This window comes from Dendrobates tinctorius, unplaced genomic scaffold (genome assembly GCF_039654945.1).
Source record: "Dendrobates tinctorius isolate UK_male_01 unplaced genomic scaffold, ASM3965494v1 ptg000033l, whole genome shotgun sequence".
Taxonomy (NCBI): Eukaryota; Metazoa; Chordata; class Amphibia; order Anura; family Dendrobatidae; genus Dendrobates; species Dendrobates tinctorius.
Window position 1 is genome coordinate 4,984,676 of NW_027361701.1, and position 20,461 is coordinate 5,005,136.

Genomic DNA, 20,461 nt, shown 5'->3' on the forward strand with positions numbered 1-20,461 from the left:
ACCTGAGACTCAGCAGTTGGTCATACTGTTTATTAGGGAAGTCACAGTGAAGTGGGTGGCTGTCCTGAGGGATATGCATCTACAATGCCTCTGCATTAAAGAGATGATTATGTTATGGAATAAGGAAGCCACTCGATGTCTGGAGCTTGCGAGGGAAGCTCAAAATCGACTGGGTTTTGTGGAAGACATAATTCCGGTACCCAGAAATCTGGTGGGGAAAGTCATTGGAAAACTTGGAAAGGTTATGCAAGAGCTCGTGGATAGATCCGGTGTGGCGACAGTGAGGATTCCACTGGATGGTGAAGTCCAGGTAGCTGGTGAAGATGGCATGGTTCCTTTCGTTGTTGTGGGCTCAGTGGAAAGCAATGGGAACCTCTGCATGCTCCTGGAATATCGGGTGATGCACCTACAAGAGGTAGAGCAGCTGATCCGGAAAAAAATGCAGACTACAGCTACAGGAGATGGAAAGAAGATGGCGACTGCTTCCAGCCCGGGACAGGGAGAGACGAGAGGTTTCTCTTGAGACTGGCAGTATGTGGTCTGAAGCAAAGGGGGTTAGAGATGGCGACTCCTCTGTTAACTCATGGCTGAGTAGCATAAGCAGGAGACCCGGTAGCAGACGTAGTGATAAAGGGCCAGACTCAGATCAGCCAGTAGGCTCGACTGGACAGTGGACTCATAACTACAACAACCGTGGGTGGCAGCCATGGAAAGAAAGGTCGCGTGAAATGGCACACTTGGAAAGTAGGTTGATTAAAAAGGGTCTGGTGACACACAGATGGTGACTCAAGGGCTGAAGCCCAAGGCAGACATACTGACCGCTGGTGGCAGGGGTGGCCTAACAAGGATGTGATGATGAATGACTCCCAAAGCCGACTGAGACAGTACTCTCGACTTGTAGGGCAAGGTGACATGGGTGCCCTGTCTTGAGGCCCTCCATGTAGGACAAGTGTTCAACCCCACAGGTTTGAACAGAGGGGGAGAATTTGTGGTGTGACTGGTGGTCGCGTGGTTAATGGGAGGTATATGTCACAGGGATGGATGCTCCCTGCAATGCAATCCGGAGTATTTTGTCTCTAGTGTACATGAGCACTAAAGATGTCATTTAGTGCACCTGGGTCCGGGTTGCGGATAGCTATGAGAGATGGGAGGGTCCGGCTACCCATATTACCTCATCTATGGGTGAGGGTGTGGAGTGTACCCCTGTTTTCCTTCAGGACCTGCAATGAGGTCATGACCATGTGACCAGCCCATGTGATTCATACCTCACCTGTGGGTGTGGTTACAGCCTACATAATGGAGGCTCTGGTTTAGCACATAGTCTGTGACTTGGTAGGTAGAAGGCCTCCTGTGTGTATAGCTCAAGACGGAGCCTCTGTCCTGGACATTGCCCTAGCCTGTGTGCTCACAGGGCCTGAGGGAACAAAGCCCAGCTAAGGACGGTTTGTGTTGCTTTTGCCTGCTCTGAAGGCTGGAAACCTTTTGTTGTTGCTTTTGGGGTTTATGGAGCAAATAAACCCACACGGACTCCTTTAACACCTTCCCGACCAATGACGCCAAATAGGCGTCATGAAAAGCTGTGCCAATCTGACCAGTGACGCCTATGTGGCGTCATGAATTAACCCCTTAATCCCATATGACGTACTATCCCGTCCATGTGCCCTGGGACTTAATTCCCAGGGACGGGATAGTACGTCATAGCGATCAGCGGCTCCCACTTGGTGAGCGCCGCTGATCGTGGCCGGGTGTCAGCTGATTATCACAGCTGACACCCGGCACAATGTGTCAGGGGCGGTCACGGACCGCCCCCAACACGTTAACCCCTTGCACACCGCAATCAAACACGATCGCGGTGTACCGGGGGTTAAAGGGAAGCATCGGCAGGGAGGAGGCTCCCTCCATGCTTCCCTGAGCCCCCCACAGCAGCGCAATGTGCAGCGCTGCTGTGGGGGGCTCCTTCCCTGCAGGCCCCCGAATCCAAGATGGCGACGGGGGCCTGCAGGGAGCTGCTTCCTCAGTGCCTGCAAAGCGCAGGCATGAGGAAGCCTGCTGCACTGCCTGTGACAGATCGCTGATCTGTCACAGGACAGTGATGTCCCACCTGGGACAATGTAATGAAGTTAAAAAAAAAAGTGTTAAAATAATTAAAAAAATATCGCCAAATAAATAAGAAAAAAAAAAATTCCCCCAATAAATTCATTTTTTGGGAATAAAAAAAACAAAAAAAACAATAAAAGTACACATATTTGGTATTGCCGTGTCCGTAACAACCTGCCCTATAAAACTATCCCATTAGTTAACCCCTTTAGCGAACCCCTTAAAAAATAAAAAAAAGCCAAAAATAATGATTTATCATACAGCCGAACAAAAAGTGCAATAACGCGCGATCAAAATGACGCATATAAATAGCCATGGTACTGCTGAAAACGTCAATGTCCCGCAAAAAGCGAGCCGCCATACAGCCTCATCAGCGAAAAAATTAAAAAGTTATAGCTCGCAGAACAAAGCGATGCAAAAATAATTATTTTTTATATAAAATAGTTTTCATTGCATAAAACTGACAAAACATAAAAATCGACCTAAATGAGATATCGCTGTAACCGTACTGACCCGAAGAATAAAGCCGCTTTATCAATTTTATTGCACACGGAACGGTTTAAACGCACCCCCACAAAAGAAATTCATAAAACGCTGGTTTTTGTTCATTCTATGTCCCAAAAATCGGAATAAAAAGCGATCAAAAAATGTCACGTGCCCGAAAATGGTACCAATAAAAACGTCAACTCCTCCCGAAAAAAATAAGACCTCACATGACTCGGTGGGTCAAAATACGGAAAAATTATAGCTCTCAATATGTGGTGATGCAAAAACTATTTATTTTTACAATAAAAAGCGTCTTTTAGCGTATGACTGCCAAACATAAAAACCGTCATAAATAGTAAATCAAACCCCCCGTTATCACCCCCTTAGTTAGGGAAAAATAATAAAATAAAAAAAAATGTATTTATTTTCATTTTCCCATTAGGGTTAGGGTTAGGGCTAGGGTTACGGCTGAGATTAGGGTTAGGGGTGTGTTGGAGTTAGAATTGGGGGTTTCCACTGTTTGGGCACATCAGGTGCTCTCCAAATGCAACATGGCATCTGATCTCAATTCCAGCCAATTCTAAGTTGAAAAAGTCAAATGGTGGTCCTTCCCTTCCAAGCTCTGCCATGCACCCAAACAGTGTTTTACCCTCAAATACGGGGTATCCGCCTACTCAGGACAAATTGCAAAACAACTTTTGGGGTCCAATTTCTCCAGTTACCCTTAAAAAAATAAAAAAATTGGGGGCAAAAATATCATTTTTGTGGAAAAAAAATGTTTTTTTTATTTTTACGCCCGGGCGTTCTAAACTTCTGTGAAGCACTTGGGGGTTCAAAGTGCTCACCACACATCTAGATAAGTTCCGTGGGGGGTCTAGTTTCCAAAATGGGGTCACTTGTGGGGAGTTTCAATAGTTTAGGTACATCAGGGGCTCTCCAAACGCACATGACACCCGCAGACCATTCCATCAAAGTCTACATTCCAAAACGTCACTACTTCCCTTCCGCTCTGAATTCCAGGCAATTTTGCATTGAAAAAGTCAAACGGCGCTCCTTCCATTCTGAGCTCTGCCATGCGCCGAAACAGTGGTTCCCCCTCACATATCAGTTATCAGCGTACTCAGGACAAATTGCACAATAAATTTTGCAGTCCAATTTCTCCTGTTACCCTTGGTAAAATAAAAAAAAATGAACCTGAAGTATTTTTTTTGTGTAAAAAAAAAAAAAAAGTTAAATTTTCAATTTTTTTTTAAATATTCAAAAAATTCCTGTGAAGCACCTGAAGGGTTAATAAACTTCTTGAATGTGGTTTTGAGCACCTTAAGGGGTGTAGTTTTTAGAATGGTGTCACTTTTGTGTATTTTCTATCATATAGACACCTCAAAGTAGCTTCAAATGTGATGTGGTCCGTAAAAATAAAATGGTGTTGCAAAAATGAGAAATCGCTGGTAAATTTTTAACCCTTATAACTTCCTAACTAAAAAAAAATTTTGGTTCCAAAATTGTGCTGATGTAAAGTAAACATGTGGGAAATGTTACTTATCAAGTTTTTTGTGTGCCGCATCTCTGTGATTTAAGGGCATAAAAATTCAAAGTTGGAAAATTGCGAAATTTTAAAAATTTTCACCAAATTTCCATTTTTTTCACAAATAAACGCAAGTTATTTGAATGAAATTTTTCCACTAGCATAAAGTACAATATGTCACGAGAAAACAATGTCAGAATCACCAGGATCCATGGAAGCGTTTCAGAGTTATTACCTCATAAAGGGACAGTGGTCAGAATTGTAAAAATTGGCCCGGTCATGAACGTGCAAACCACCCTTGGGGCTTAAGGGGTTAATTGCCCTCCTGCGGGTTGGGTGAACGGGGTCACTGAAAGGTCAATTGACCCCGCACGTACAGGGGGCTTTGTACTTCACCACCCTGGCTTAGCCCCCCCTTGGCTACGATCGCTCTGATTGGCTGTTGAAAGTGAAACAGCCAATCAGAGCGATAGTAATATTTCACCAATGATATTTGGTAAAATACTACAATCCAGCCATGGCCAATGCTGCAATAGCATCTGCCATGGCTGGAGACCATGATCCGCCCCCCCCCCCACACACACACACACCGACTGAGGCCGGCTATGTGCCACCGACTGACGGCGGTGATAGGCCTCCGCCGTCAGTATTTGCTCCCCCTCCGCTTCCCCCCACTTCCCCTGCCTTCCGATCCCCCTCTATAGTCCCACCGGTACCTCCTGAGTCGCGGTACCTCCCGGTGTCCCGCCGTCTTCTTTCCATGGGCGCCGCCATCTTACAAAATGACGGGCGCATGCACAGTGCGCCCGCGAATCTGCCAGACGGCAGATTCATTCATTCATTCATTTTACAGGTACATTTTGATCACTGATAAACTATCACAGTGATCAAAGTACAAAAAAAAGTAAATAAATCCCCCCTTTATCACCCCCATAGGTAGGGACACATAATAAATTAAAGAAAAAATATTTATTTTTATTTTTCCTTTAGGGTTGGAATTAGGGTTAGGGTTGGAATTAGGGTTAAGGTTAGGGGTGTGGTGGGGTTGGGATTAGGGTTAGGCTTGTGGTTAGGGCTATAGTTGGAATTAGGTTTAGGGGTGTGTTGGGGTTAGGGTTGAGATTAGGGTTAGGGGTGTGTTGGGGTTGAGTTAGAATTGAGAGGGTTTCCACTATTTAGGTACACCAGGGGGTCTACAAACGCGAAATGGCACCACTATTGATTCCAGCCAATTTTGCGTCAAAAAAGTCAGTGTTCCCTCCCTTCCGAGCCCCGACATGTATCCAAATAGTGCTTTACCCCAACATATGGGGTATCAGCGTACTCAGGAAAAATTGCACAACAACCTTGGGGGTCTAATTTCTCTTTTTACCCTTGGGAAAATAAAAAATTGAGGGCTAAAAAATATTTGTGAAAAAAAAATTATTTTTTATTTTCACAGCTCTGCGTTATAAACTTCTGTGAACCACTTGGGGGTTCAAGGAGCTCACCACACATCTAGATAAGCTCCTTAGGTGGTCGAGTTTCCGAAATGGTGTCAAGTGTTTGGGTTTCCACTGTTCAGGCACATCAGGAGCTCTGCAAATGCAACATGGTGTCAGATCATAATTCCAGCCAATTCTGCGTTGAAAAAGTCAAATGGCCCTCTTTCCCTTCCGAGCTCTACCGTGCACGCAAACAGAGGTTTACCCCCACATATGGGGTATCAGCCTACTCAACACAAATTGCACAACAACGTTTTGGGTCCAATTCCTCTTGCTACGCTTGGTAAAATATAAAAAATCATTTTTCACAAAAATGATCTTTTTGCCCCCAATTTTTTTTTTACGTCTCTACGTTATAAACTTCTGTGAGGCACTTGGGGGTTCAAAGTGCTCACCACACATCTAAATAAGCTCCTTGGGGGTCTAGTTTCCAAAATGGGGTCACTTTTGGGGGGTTTCTACTGTTTAGGCACATCAGGGGCTCTGCAAACGTAACATGACACCCACAGACCATTCCATCAAAGTCGGCATTTCAAAACGTCACTACTTCCCTTCCGAGCCCTGACGTGTGCCCAAACTGGTCCCCCCCCACACACACACATATGGGGTACCAGCTTACTCAGGACAAACTGGACAACAACTTTTGGGGTCCAATTTCTCCTGTTACATTTGTGAAAATAAATTGCGGGGCTAAAAAATCAATTTTTGAGGAAAAATTTTTTTTTTATTTTCATGGCTCTGTGTTATAAACTTTGGTGAAGCACTTTGGGGTTCAAAGTGCTCACCACAAATCTAGACAAGTTCCTTAGGGGGTCTAGTTTCCAAAATGATGTCACTTGTGGGGAACTCCAATGTTTAGGCACATCAGGGTCTTTCCATACGCGACATGGTGTCTGCTAACGATTGGAGCGAATTTTCTATTCAAAAAGTCAAATGGCTCTCCTTCCCTTCCGAGCCCTGCCGTGCACCCAAACAGTGGTTTATGACCACATATGAGGTATCTGTGTACTCAGGAGAAATTGCCCAACAAATTTTAGGATCCATTTTATCCTGTTGCCCATGTGAAAATGAAAAAATTGAGGCTAAAATAATTTTTTTGTGAAAAAAAAAGTACATTTTCATTTTTACTGATCAATTTGTGAAGCACCTGGGGGTTCAAAGTGCTCACTATGCATCTAGATAAGTTCCTTAAGGGGTCTAGTTTCCGAAATGCGGTCATTTGTGAGTGAGCTGTAAAGCTTAGGCATACAGGGGCTCTCCAAACACGACATGGTGTCCGCTAACGATTGGAGCCTATTTTCCATTCAATAAGTCAAATGGCGCTCCTTCCCTTCTGAGCCCTGCCGTGCGCCCAAACAGTGGTTCCCGCCCACATATGGGGTTTCAGCATACTCAGGACAAATTCAACAACTTTTGGGGTCCATTTTCTCCTTTTACCTTTGGGAAAATAAAAAAAATTGTTGCTAAAAGATCATTTTTGTGACTAAAAAGTTAAATGTTCATTTTTTCCTTCCACATTGCTACTGCTGCTGTGAAACACCCGAAGGGTTAATAAACTTCTTGAATGTGATTTTGATCAGCTTGAAGGGTGCAGTTTTTAGAATGGTGTCACTTTTGGGTATTTTCAGCCATATAGACCCCTCAAACGGACTTCAAATGTGAGGTGGTCCCTAATAAAAAATGGTTTTGTAAATTTTGTTGTAAAAATGAAAAATTGCTGGTCAAGTTTTAACCCTTATAACTTCCTAACAAAAAAAAATTTTGTTTCCAAAATTGTGCTGATGTAAAGTAGACATGTGGGAAATGTTAATTATTAACTATTTTGTGTCACATAACTCTCTAGTTTAACAGAATAAAAATTAAAAATTTGAAAATTACAAAATTTTCGCCAAATATCCGATTTTTTTTTTTTTTCACAAACGCAAAAATTATCCACCTAAATTTACCACTATCATGAAGCCCAATATGTCACGAAAAGACATTCTCGGAATCTCTACAATACGTTGAAGCGTTCTAGAGTTATTACCTCATAAAGGGACACTGGTGAGAATTGCAAAAAATGGTCTGATCATTAAGGTCAAAACAAGCTTGGTCATGAAGGGGTTAAAGAAGCACGCCTCCTGTTTTTCCTCCTGCTGCAGCTGAGTGAGTACAATCCTTACAATGCATATGTAGCAGTGTGTGTCTCTATATATGCATATGTAGCAGAGCCGTGTGTCTGTATGTGCATATGTAGCAGAGCCATGTGTGTCTGTATGTGCATCTAATTTCTCATTTAGTTCAATGTGCATTCTGTGCATATAAGGGTGTGACCACCCTGTTCAGAGTTGGAAAATCCATCCTGTCTGGCCTATGCTATTACTGATGGTCCAGTCCCTCGATCCTTGTTCACATTTACGTCACTTGACAAGTGGAAAGGTTTTAAATATAAGTTAGGACTGTCCCACAAGGGTTGCCTTGACGTGGCGGGATGGCTTGTACATTCTTTTGATCAAAATTATGTTTCCTAAATACCCTTATTATTTTTACTACCTTCATGCAATTTTTGCAATTTACTTTTTTATTTTAGGATACCGTATATACTCGTGTATAAGCCAAGATTTTCAGCCCATTTTTTTGGGCTGAAAGTCCCCCTCTCGGCTTATACGTGAGTCATATACCAGGGGAGGGGGGAGCGAGGGGGTCAGAGATCATACTCCCCTCTCCTGGCACTTCTCTGCAGCCTCTGCGTCTCCCTCTGCCGTCTGCTTCCTGCATTCAGCAGTCACGTGGTACCGCTCATTAAACTCATGAATATGCACATATTTGAGTTTAGTGAGCGGTACCACGTGACCAGCTGAATGCAGGAAGCAGACTGCAGAGGGAGAAGTGGGGGCTGTCGCTGCAGGGAAGACCTTGCTCTAGGAGGGGTGAGTATGACGGGGGCAGAGTGATCTTCACCTGTTCCCATTCCAAGCCGTGCACCGCTGTGTCTCCAGGTCCTCCTGCTGTGACGGCAGAGGGCGCGATGACGTAGTCAGTGCGCGCCCTCTGCTGTCAATGCAGAGATCCAGGAGACACAGCGGTGCACGGCTTAAAACGGGGACAGGTGAATATCGCCACTGCCAGGGGCTCAGGACACCGGCACCTGGCCCCCAGCGACGGATAGGTGAGTGTGTCACTTTTTTTTTATTGCAACAGCAGCAAATAAGGGGTATTTATGGAGCATCTTATGGGGCAGCATTAACCCTTGTGGGGCAGCATATGGGTGGTATTTATGGGGCAGCATTAACCCTTGTGGAGCAGCATATGGGGGTATTTATGGGGCAGCATTAACCCTTGTGGAGCAGCATTAACCCTTGTGGAGCAGCATATGGGGGGTATTTATGGGGCAGTATTAACCCTTGTGGAGCAGCATATGGGGGTATTTATGGGTCAGCATTAACCCTTGTGCAGCAGCATATGGGGGTATTTATGGAGCATCTTCTTGGGCCAGCATTAACCCTTGTGGAGCAGCATAGGGGGGGTATTTATGGAGCATCTTCTTGGGCCAGCTTTAACCCTTGTGCAGCAGCATATGGGGGGGTTTTATCTATGGAGCATCTTCTTGGACCACCATTTAACCCTAGGCTTATACGCGAGTCAATAAGTTTTCCCAGTTTTTTGTGGCAAAATTAGGGGGGTCGGCTTATACATGGGTCTGCTTATACACGAGTATATACAGTAATTGTTTTTGGTTTTCTCTGTATGTGCATATTTAGCAGAGCCGTGTGTGTCTATACAAAAAGTCTAGTCTCTGGTTAGCTTTCATAGTTTTTAATCACATACCATAGAATAGAAAAAGCAGAGACAAAGGCACAGCTGCATGACCTCGGGTTAATGAAGCTGCACACACGTCAGGGAACACGGGTGCCACTTCCAAGGAAAATAGTCTGTATATCCATAGAGAAGAAAGTGGATAGGCACATTCCGTCCCGTGCAAGATAATCCTTTATTGTGGCATCAAGTTACCAACAGCAGGCAGATAAAGCCATGGAGCAAGTACAGACGACGATCGTTTCACGCTTACATTGCGCTTCAACAGGTCATCAGGTTTCATCGTTTTTAAGGTTGGAGGTAGAATATGATTCCATCAACTTAAACCTATAGCCTAACATTGATTCAGATGAAGGCAAAAACACCAAGATGCAAATGCAAATTGTGCCATATTGGGGGAAGTAATCCTTTCCAACTCCATATACCGCAATCTAGTTCCCTGGATCAACATCCCATTTCAGAATATAGTGCCCATAACCTGTAATATCTTTCAAGACAGGTGTCCAGGCCCTCCTTGAACTCTTGTAGTAAATCAACAATTTATCCGTTTACGACCTTTGACGTATATTTACCTAATATATTACGATATATTTTACTTTAACCAATTCTTCATGTTTTTTGTTATACATATGTTTGCCTTTTTATTTTTTAAAAAGGTTCTGCACTTTTTTGTCTTTATTGCTGGTCTGAGCCCTACATGTCTGTGATGAAGCACTTGAGCAGTATTACACTGAGATGCAATGTTCCTATGGGGCACTTTGAAAAGTTCAGATATATTTTGTAACATCTTCATTTAAAGCTGTAATTATTTCACAATTTTTATTCTTTCCTCAGGTGCAAAAACTGCAACGTGCAGCTTTAAAAGACCCAGTGAAATGTGCAGTGTCCTCGAAGTATCAAACTGTAGAGAAACTACAACAGTATTATGTTTTCATCCCTTCCAAGTTCAAGGTATTTATTTCGGAATTGATGAGGAAATTGCATAAAACTGCCTCTCGTGTTACAATATTTTCTCCTACGCCTCATTGGGGGACGCAGACCGTGGGTGTTATGCTGCTTGCCACTAGGAGAACTCTAAGTGAACACAGAAAAAATTTAACTCCTCCTCTGCAGTATACACCCTCTCGCTGGCTGAGATTTCCCCAGTTCTTGCTTAGTGTCTGTAGGAGGCACTTGGGTCTGGCTTCAGACCCCAACGTTTTTATTTTCGATTTTTGAAATTTTTTCTGTAAATTTAATTAACGGAGTGAAGGGGGCGACGGTTCCTTTCAACAGTCCGCTCTCCCCCGAACCAACAACAGGCGAGAATGCGGAGTATACCTCCCTGTACCCTCTCCTGCGACAACTGGGGCATACCTGATTCTTCTGGGCGATGGTTCCCTTACGGTCCCGATCTCCTCACACAGATACGTGGGCAAGCGTACGGAGCACGAGGAGTGCATGGAGAAGACTTTAGAGCGCTTTCAGATGCCCTGAATCCGCCCCATGGCCTCGCCATCCCCCTGCCCATACGGAGGATCGATTGAGGTGTACCCCTTTAAGAACCCCTCCAGCTCTGCTACATCGCCCCAGGAGGATGAGACCTGCTGCTGGAAGGCCCCGGACAGCGCGGCCTGCCTGAGCACCGGACTGGAGGTTTGGGGTTGGGTCCTCTTCCCTGGGATAAGTTCTAACTTAGTGTCAGCGGAGGTACACCGGTGCCCCGTCGCGCGTCTCCCCCCCGCGGTGCTCACCGTGGGTATGCCAAGAAGTTTAGTCCCCAGCTTTCCGGCCTACTATGCCGCAATTTACATAGCGCCACCCACCGTTAGCGCCGCCGCCCACATCTTTGGCGCTTCTCGCTCTGTACGAGAAGCACCCTGCTAGTCTCGGGGGCCTTGTCCTTTTTCACCTCAGGCTCTGTGACGGCTGCGGGCATGCGCACTTTGACAGACAGCATCTGGTGATGCTACAGGGCCACCGCTATTCCTCCCGGGGACGCAGCATCAGGACCGTGGGTAAGCTGCATCTGCCCTCAGAGCAAAGCTTAACCCCTTCTCTGCACATTCCCTGCAGCTCAGGCTCTGCCTGTAACCCTTTCAGGGGCGCTATGTCTCAATCTAAGGAGGCCAAACGGGCTACTAAGAAGCACACTGCATTCTTTACCGCTTGTACCACTTGCAAGACTGCCTTGCCCAGTGCCCAAACTAATCCGCTATGCATGGATTGCGACCCGGCTTGTACTCAAATGCCATCCGCCGCCGTTGCTATGGTGCTCCCTGAGTTTAGTCCCCCTGAGTGGGCTGCGTTCCTGTCATGGTCTGTAGAATCACTGACCAAGGCTATAGACTCCCTCCGGGAATTCTCTTTAAGTCAGAACGCGTCTTTACTGCCCGAGGAGGGCTCTGGCGACGGGAATCGTCCACCAGCAGGGGCCATACTTGTTCAAAGGATCCTCAGGTCTCTATAAAGCGGACCCATGACGCGTCTCCTAGTCACGCTCGCGCTTCAGCATCGGCGAGTTCTGTCTCTCGCTCTCCTAATATTCGCAGCGAAACATGACTCTGAATTCGAGTCTGACACGTCAGTCCCTCAGAATCCCCCAACTGACCAAGAGTCGCTTGATTCTCTTATAGAATCAGTCAACAAGATTCTGATGTTGGACGAGGAAAATATTCCCGCTCCGGAACACGTTACCTCCTTTAAGACGACTAAACGTGTACGCAGGGTATTTGCCAGCCATCCGGAGTTTAACGACATTGTCCAGAAACATAGGGACCGGCCACATAAACGGTTCACAGGGAAAAAGCCTGTCAAGGCTAAATACCCCTTTGCGCCAGATCTGATGAAGGATTGGTTACAGTCCCCATCGGTGGACCCTCCTGTATCACGGCTTGCTTCTAAGACGCTTCTATCTGTTTCTGAGGGCTCTTTAGTCAGAAACCCCTCCGATCGTCAAATTGACTACTTCGCTCGCTCAGTTTTTGAAGCTTCTGGAGCGGCACTTTTTCCATCTTTCGCAGCGACTTGGGTGGCTAAAGCAATGGCCGCTTGGGCAGAAGTCTTAATTACTGCCTTCCAAGGTAGCAATCTTCCTCTGGAGGCAACAAGTGTCGCCAGGCAGATAATTGACGCAGGTGACTTTGTAGCGGATGCTTCTTTAGATGCCGCCAATTGCGCTGCTCAGGCTACCGCTAATGCAGTCTCCATTAGAAGAGCCCTATGGCTCCACGACTGGCAGGCGGACTCCACCTCCAAAAGATCGTTGAGTTCTCTGCTCTATCAAACTGGTCGCCTATTTGGAGAGAAGCTGGACCAACTCATTTCTGACTCTACCGGGGGGAAAAGTAAATTCCTTCCCCAACAAAGGGCTGTCCGGCCGTTTCGGAATCAACAACCGTCTCGCTTTCGACCTTTTTGCAACAATTCCAGTTGGTCCTCCACAACCTTCTCGTCCGGATCAGGTCGATCCCCACATGGAGACAGAGGTTCCCAGGTCTCATACAGACCTAACTGCTCTTGGAAGCCCAGGCCAAGGGCATCTGGATCTAAAGAAGAAGATCCCATAGATCCTCTATTCAATGACTTGTTGTGGTATCCGGCCGACACCGACAAAGTAAGCGGCCGTCTGCTGTCATTCAGCCACACCTGGCTCGTGGTCGTCCATGATGAGTGGGTCAGGGAACTGGTGTCCTCCGGATACAAAATAGAATTTTCTTCCCCCCACCCCTCCGACATGGCTTTGTCTTGGGAGGTGAGGACAGGAAAAAACAACAGCTTTCCTTCGGGCCGTTCATGTGCTGCAAAGGGACGGAGTCATCATTCCGGTACCTCAAGACGAAAGGTTCAGGGGGTTTTATTCAAACCTTTTTGTGGTTCCAAAGAAGGACGGAATGATGGTATGATGCGGCCCATACTGGACCTTAAGCTATTAAATCAGTTGTCGCCTCCATGGAAAAAGGAGAGTTTCTAGCATCCATCGATATCAAAGATGCTTGCCTTCACATCCTGATTTGCCCGTCCCACCAGCAGTTCCTGCATTTTGAAATTCGCAAGGAACACTTCCAGTTCGTTGCCTTGCCCTTCGGACTCGCCACCGCCCCCAGGGTCTTTACCAAGGTCATGGCGGCTGTCATGGCCATTCTTTGCTGCCATATCTGGACAACCTGCTGATCAAGGGTCCGTCCCTTCCAGCCTGCGAGGAATCCGTGGATATCACAGTAAATACACTTTCTCGCCTGGGTTGGAAGATAAACTTCGAAAAGTCTTCCCCAACACCGCCTCAGCAGATTTGCTTTTTGGAAATGATCTTGGACACTTCCCGCGGGTTGGTCATTCTCCCTCCAGAAAAGGCCCGAGCCTTACAACAGGGAGCGCAGACTCTTTCCCGACTGGTTTCTCACTCCATACGTTTCAGCATGAGAGTTCTCGGAAAGATGGTGGCAGCGATGGAAGCGGTCCCATTTGCACAGTTCCATCTCCGCCCTTTGCAACATGCGTTGCTGTTGACTTGGGATAAGAATCCGTTCTCCCTGGACAGTCTGTTCCTTGTGTCCCTGCGTGTCAGACAAGTCCTCAAGTGGTGGACACTGAAATCCTCCCTGAGTCAAGGGAAGTCTTTTCTCCCAGTTCGATGGTCGGTGGTGACCACCGACGCAAGTCTTCTGGGCTGGGGTGCGGTTTTTCGTCACCACACGGCACAGGGTCGTTGATCAACTCGGGAGTCACGTCTCCCCATCAAAATCTTGGAGATACGAGTGATCAGATTAGCCCTACTGAGTTTCCACCATCTCCTCGCAAGTCACCCCATCAGGATCCAATCCGACAACGCTATGTCTGTGGCGTATATCAACAGTCAGGGGGTGTACTCGGAGCAGGATGGCCATGCATAAAGTGAGTCACATCCTCCATTAGGCCGAGACTAACCATTCGCGATCCACATCCCGGGCGTAGAGAATTGGGCGGCAGATTTTCTCAGTCGCCAAGGCCTTGCCTCAGGAGAGTGGTCTCTTCATCCGGAAGTATTTCAGCAGATTTGCCATCGTTGAGGGACTCCGGATGTGGGTTTTCATGGCTTCAAGACTAAACAATAAGGTTCCTCGATTCATTGCGCGATCCATGCGCCATTGGAGTGGACGCCCTAGTTCTGCCGTGGCACCAGTTCCAGCTCCCGTACATTTTTCCCCCTCTTCCCTTGCTCCCGAGGGTCATCAAGAAAATCATAGCAGAAGGAGTACCAGTGATCCTAGTCGCGTCAGACTGGTCGCGCCGGGCATGGTACGTAGAACTAGTACAACTGGTCGTCGACATTCCCTGGCGACTTCCAGATCGCATGGATCTACTCTCACAGGGCCCGATTTACCACCAGAACTCCGAGTCCTTGTCTTTGACGGCGTGGCCGTTGAATCCTGGATTTTAACACAGGCTGGTTTTTCTCACGACGTGATCTCCACCATGATTAGTGCTAGGAAGCCCGAGTCCATGCGCATTGACCATCGCACCTGGAAAACCTTCTTCTCGTGGTGCAAGGACCATGATGGATCCCCTCTGGTGTTTTCCATTCCTTCCATATTGGAATTCCTTCAATCCGGATTAAAGTCAGGCCTCACGCTTAGCTCGCTTAAGGGTCAAATTGCAGCCTTGTCAGTTCTATTCCAACGCAAGATTGCCACAAAGCTGCAGGTGAAGACGTTCATTCAGGGAGTTTCCCTTGTGGCGCCTCCCTATAAAAGGCCATTGGAATCATGGGACCTTAACTTGGTTCTCAGTGCCTTACAGGAGGCTCCTTTCGAACCACTGCAGGACATACCACTAACTGTTCTCTCCTGGAAGGTGGTCTTTCTACTGGCAATTATGAAACAAATCCAAAATGGAAAAAAAACCAAAGTGGAAAAAAAGAGCCGGGCTGAATAAACCACGCTGACCAGAAAATAAGGCACCTTCGGCAGTCTATATAATAAAAAACTTCTTTAATAAGCCTACACGTTTCGTGGCTAAACCAGCCACTTCATCAGGGCATAAAGAACAATCACAAATTCAGGATATAAATACAATCACAAGCTGTTTCAATACACCTTTCTTTGACATCATTTCCTGTGGAAACGCCCATATATCATATAAAACCATGTATATAAATAAAAAATGCTTAAATATTGTAATTAAAATCCAATAACATTTCTATCAATATCTCACGTGTCTTAGCCCACTAGACCACGCCAAATCCACATACCTCCTCAGATCCTCATATATAATTGACACATACCCCACTCATTTTATTATTTCACCAGAATATGTCTAAAAAAGGTCACTAATTTCATTTAAACCCATCGGTTGGAGTGTGTTTAATCTATATATCCAATAAGTTTCCTTTCTTTTTAAATTTTGTATTATATTCGGGGTATGTTTGGATACATGATCTATGGGAAGCACCGTCGGAGACACAGAACAATGATGGAACACTGCGCAATGACGGGACAAACCATATTTCATATATCCTTTCCGAATGTTAAATCTATGGGAATTAATCCTCTTATGTAATGGTTGAGATGTCCTACCTACATATTGCTTCCCACAGTTGCATTGAATCAGATAGATGACAAAACTGGTCATACACATCATCCTATATCTGATCCTAAATTCCCCACTGGGATAACTAAGGGAGTGAAATCTATCAGTAGAATCAATTATAGATCTACAACACTGACAGCCCTTCCTGTTACATTGAAAAGTGCCTTTTTTCTCATGTGGTCTACTGTTTAGTGAAATATCCCTTGAGGAGATAACACTAGGGGCTAAAATATTCTCAATGGTGGGAGCCCTCCTAAAAATCAACCCCGACTTCTGATCCACCACCTTATTCAGAACTGGATCATTTAAAACAATTTTCCAGTGCTTTTCCAATATGTTACAAATCTGAGAATTCTGCACAGAAAAAGTGGTTATAGAATTCACATCATAATTATCCACACCTCTATCAGTCTTACGTGAATAAATTAAATCCTTTTGGGTCAAATTTTTTGCTGATTTATATGCTCTTTTATCAGTCTAGAAGGATAATTTTTTTCTTGAAATCTATTTAATAAAACTTTGCTCCCCTCCTCTAAGTTTATATCTGAGGAGCAATTTTTTCTAATCCTAGTATATTGATTGCGGGGAATATTTTTAAGCCAAGGTTTATAATGGCCACTATTATAGTGAACATAGCCATTGGCATCAACCTTTTTAAAATAATTACTAGTAAGAACCTTCTCAGAATTTTCTACATAAATAATGAGATCCAAAAAAATAACACTCTGCTTATCAATCAGTGCAATCAATTCTATACCCCAACAATTATTAGTCACCCCATCTAGAAATTTTTTTACATCATTCCCTTCATTATTATAAATGACAATAATATCATCAATTAAGCGTTTATATAACACTAATTTTGCCCCATAATCACCACGGAGGATTAATTTGACCCAAAATGATTTAATTTATTCTCGTAAGACTGATAGAGGTGAGGATAATTATGATGTGAATTCTGTAACCACTTTTTCTGTGCAGAATTCTCAGATTTGTAACATATTGGAAAAGCACTGGAAAATTGTTTTAAATGATCCAGTTCTGAATAAGGTGGTGGATCAGAAGCCGGGGTTGATTTTTAGAAGAGCTCCCACCATTAAGAATATTTTAGCCCCTAGTGTTATCTCCTCAAGGGATATTTCACTAAACAGTAGTATACCACATGAGAAAAAAGGCGCTTTTCAATGTAACAGGAAGGGCTGTCAGTGTTGTAGATCTATAATTGATTCTACTGATAGATTTCACTCCCTTAGTTATCCCAGTGGGGAATTTAGGATCAGATATAAGATGACGTGTATGACCAGTTTTGTCATCTCTCTGATTCAATGTAACTGTGGGAAGCAATATGTAGGTAGGACATCTCAACCATTACATAAGAGGATTAATTTCCATAGATTTAACATTCAGAAAGGATATATGAAACATGGTTTGTCCCGTCATTGCGCAGTGTTCCATCAGGGTTCTGTGTCTCTGACTGTGCTTCCCATAGATCATGTATCCGAACATACCCCAAATAGAATACAAAATTTAAAAAGAAAGGAAACTTATTGGATATATAGATTAAACACACTCCAACCGATGGGTTTAAATGAAAATAGTGACCTTTTTTAGACATATTCTGGTGAAATAATAAAATGAGTGGGGTATTTGTTAATTATATATGAGGATCTGAGGAGGTATGTGGATTTGGTGTGGTCTAGTGGGCTAAGACACGTGAACTACATTTTTGAGTTGTTCTGAAGTGGTGGGTTCGAGTTTATATTTTTTTGCATTTTATTTTATAATATATATATTTTTTGTTATTTTGGTGTATAATATTTCCATGATATTGATAGAAATGTTATTGGATTTTAATTACAATATTTAAGCATTTTTTATTTATGTACATGGTTTTATATGATATATGGGCGTTTCCACAGGAAATGATGTCAAAGAAAGGTGTATTGAAACAGTTTGTGATTGTATTTATATCCTGAATTTGTGATTGTTCTTTATGCCCTGATGAAGTGGCTGGTTTTGCCACGAAACTCGTAGGCTTATTAAAGAAGTTTTTTATTATGGACTGCCGAAGGTGCGTTATTTTCTGGTCAGCGCGGTTTATTCAGCCCGGCTCTTTTTTTCCACTTTGTTTTTTTTTCCATTTTGGATTTGTTTCATTCACTACCAGCGGGATACCAGCGACGACTGGACTTTTATGAGTGATTCCCAGTTTGTTGTGACTCACACAACTTCAGCAGGTGAGTCTAACTGATTGGGCTTGCTTGCTATTGTGGTTCTTCTAGACGATACACCGTATGTGCACTTTCCATCTTTGTTTTTTTCTAGTGGCAATTATGTCAATCAGACGAGTTTTGGAGTTGGCGGCCCTGTCCTGCCGTCCTCCGTTCCTGAATTTTCATCAGGACAAGGCAGTTCTCTGGACGTCCCCGTCCTTCCTGCCCAAAGTCGTGTCTTCCTTTCATCTCAATGAGGAAATTGTTTTGCCTTCCTTCTGTCCGGCTCCAATCCATCGCATTGAGAAGGTCCTCCACACCCTGGATGTGGTTACGGCTCTTAGATGGTACATCTCGCGGACGGTTCCCTTCCGCAAGTTAGATGCCCTGTTCGTACTTCCAGAGGAACATAGGAAGGGTCTAGCCGCTTCAAAAGCTACGCTAGCCAGGTGGATTCGTTTTGGCTATTCAGGAATCCTACCCTGTCAGGGATACACCTGTCCCAGCAGGGATTAAGGTGCATTCTACCCGATCAGTGGGCACCTCTTGGGCCATTCGGCACCAGGCGACGGCAGAACAGGTCTGCAAGACTGCGACTTGGTCCAGTCTGCATACCTTTACAAAACATTACCAAATTCATTCTCAGGCCTCTGCGGATGCAGCTCTTGGCAGACACATCCTGCAATCGACCGTACCACAGTGTTAAGTCAGTGGTACTTGGGGTATTAGCAGTTGTATGCTCTCCACTCAGGGACTGCTTTAGGACCTCCCATGGTCTGTGTCCCCCAATGAGGTGTAGGAGAAATAGGGATTTTTGTGTGTATTCACCGTAAAATCCTTTTCTCCGAGCCAATCATTGGGGAAAGCAGCACCCGCCCTGTTTAGCCTATTGGCTTACTGTAGCATTCCTAAGTTTTGACAGTTATTGATATTGTTACTTGTTTAATGCTCCTACTGCTTTTTCACCGAACTGGAGAAATCTCAGCCAGCGAGAGGGTGTATACTGCAGAGGAGGAGTTAGCTTTTTTCTGTGTTCTCTTAGTGTCTTCCTAGTGGCAAGCAGCATAACACCCACGGTCTGTGTCCCCCTATGATTGGCTTGGAGAAAAGGATTTTACGGTGAGTACACACTAAAATCCCTATTTTAACTTGCATTGATCTGCCTGTGGTCATTTTTAATTTGACAGTAGACAGCAATATTTGCTGGATATTTTTAAACCAATTGCAAGTTATCTATTAATATTGTAAGTTGAGCAGGTATGTAGATCTGCAGGAGAAGCCGCCTCCACCAGAGCGTTTTTTTGTTTTTTTTTAAATAAAAGGTGGCCTAAACATTGTGAAACATGTAATGACTGCTCTCATAATCCCACAAAGCTCTGCATTGACTTCAGAACGAGCTCTGCGCCGGACAGCGAGCTCTGCGCCGGACAGCCAGCTCTGCAGGGACATCAGGGGAACTCTGTGCCGCACAGCCAGCTTTGCGGTGACATCAGAACGAGCTCTTCAGCGACATCAGAACGAGTTCTGCGGTGACATCAGAACGAGCTCTGCGGTGACATCAGAACGAGCTCTGCGGTGACATCAGAACGAGCTCTGTGGTGACATCAGAACAAGCTCTGCGTCGCACTGCCAGCTCTGCGGTGACATCAGAACAAGCTCTGCGCCGCACTACCAGCTCTGCGGTGACATCAGAACAAGCTCTGCGCCGCACTACCAGCTCTGCGGTGACATCAGAACAAGCTCTGCGCCGCAGTACCAGCTCTGTGGTGACATCAGAACGAGCTCTGCACCGCACTGCCAGCTCTGTGGGGACATTAGAACGAGCTCTGCGGTGACATCAGAACGAGCTCTGTGCCGCACAGCCAGCTCTGCGGTGACATCAGAACGAGCTCTGCGGTGACGTCAGAATGAGCTCTACGCCGCACTGCCAGCTCTGCGGAGACATCAGAACGAGGTCTGCGCCGCACTGCCAGCTCGGTACAGCCGCCATTTGTTTTTCTTTGCGCACTTACCAATCTTATATCTTCAGAATATGGCCTAGTTGTATTTTTCCCTCTATTTCATCAGATGCTTATTCTGTGGTTTCCCTCTAGGACAGCTACCTTGTGTACATCTTGAATGAACTAGCAGGGAATTCCTTCATGATCTTCAGCAGCACATGTAACAATACACAGCGAGTTGCTCTTCTACTTGGTAATCTTGGTTTCACTGCGATTCCCCTCCATGGCCAAATGAGTCAGGTAAGCGTAAATGGTTTCCTATTACAAGGTCTTTTTTTGGAATGATCCTTGGCATATAGTTAGAGCAGGTCTCGG

At 45.1% G+C, this 20,461-nt stretch overlaps 1 protein-coding gene across 1 annotated transcript in view; it reads left to right on the forward strand.

Annotated features, from left to right (window-relative positions):
* Positions 1 to 20,461, forward strand: part of LOC141087469 (probable ATP-dependent RNA helicase DDX47) — an 83,833-nt gene that overhangs the window by 29,708 nt on the left and 33,664 nt on the right. Inside the window, exons 3-4 of the mRNA XM_073573026.1 lie at positions 10,222 to 10,338; positions 20,240 to 20,386. Of these exons, the coding sequence (XP_073429127.1) occupies positions 10,222 to 10,338; positions 20,240 to 20,386 (264 nt within the window). The remainder of the gene's footprint in view (positions 1 to 10,221; positions 10,339 to 20,239; positions 20,387 to 20,461) is intronic.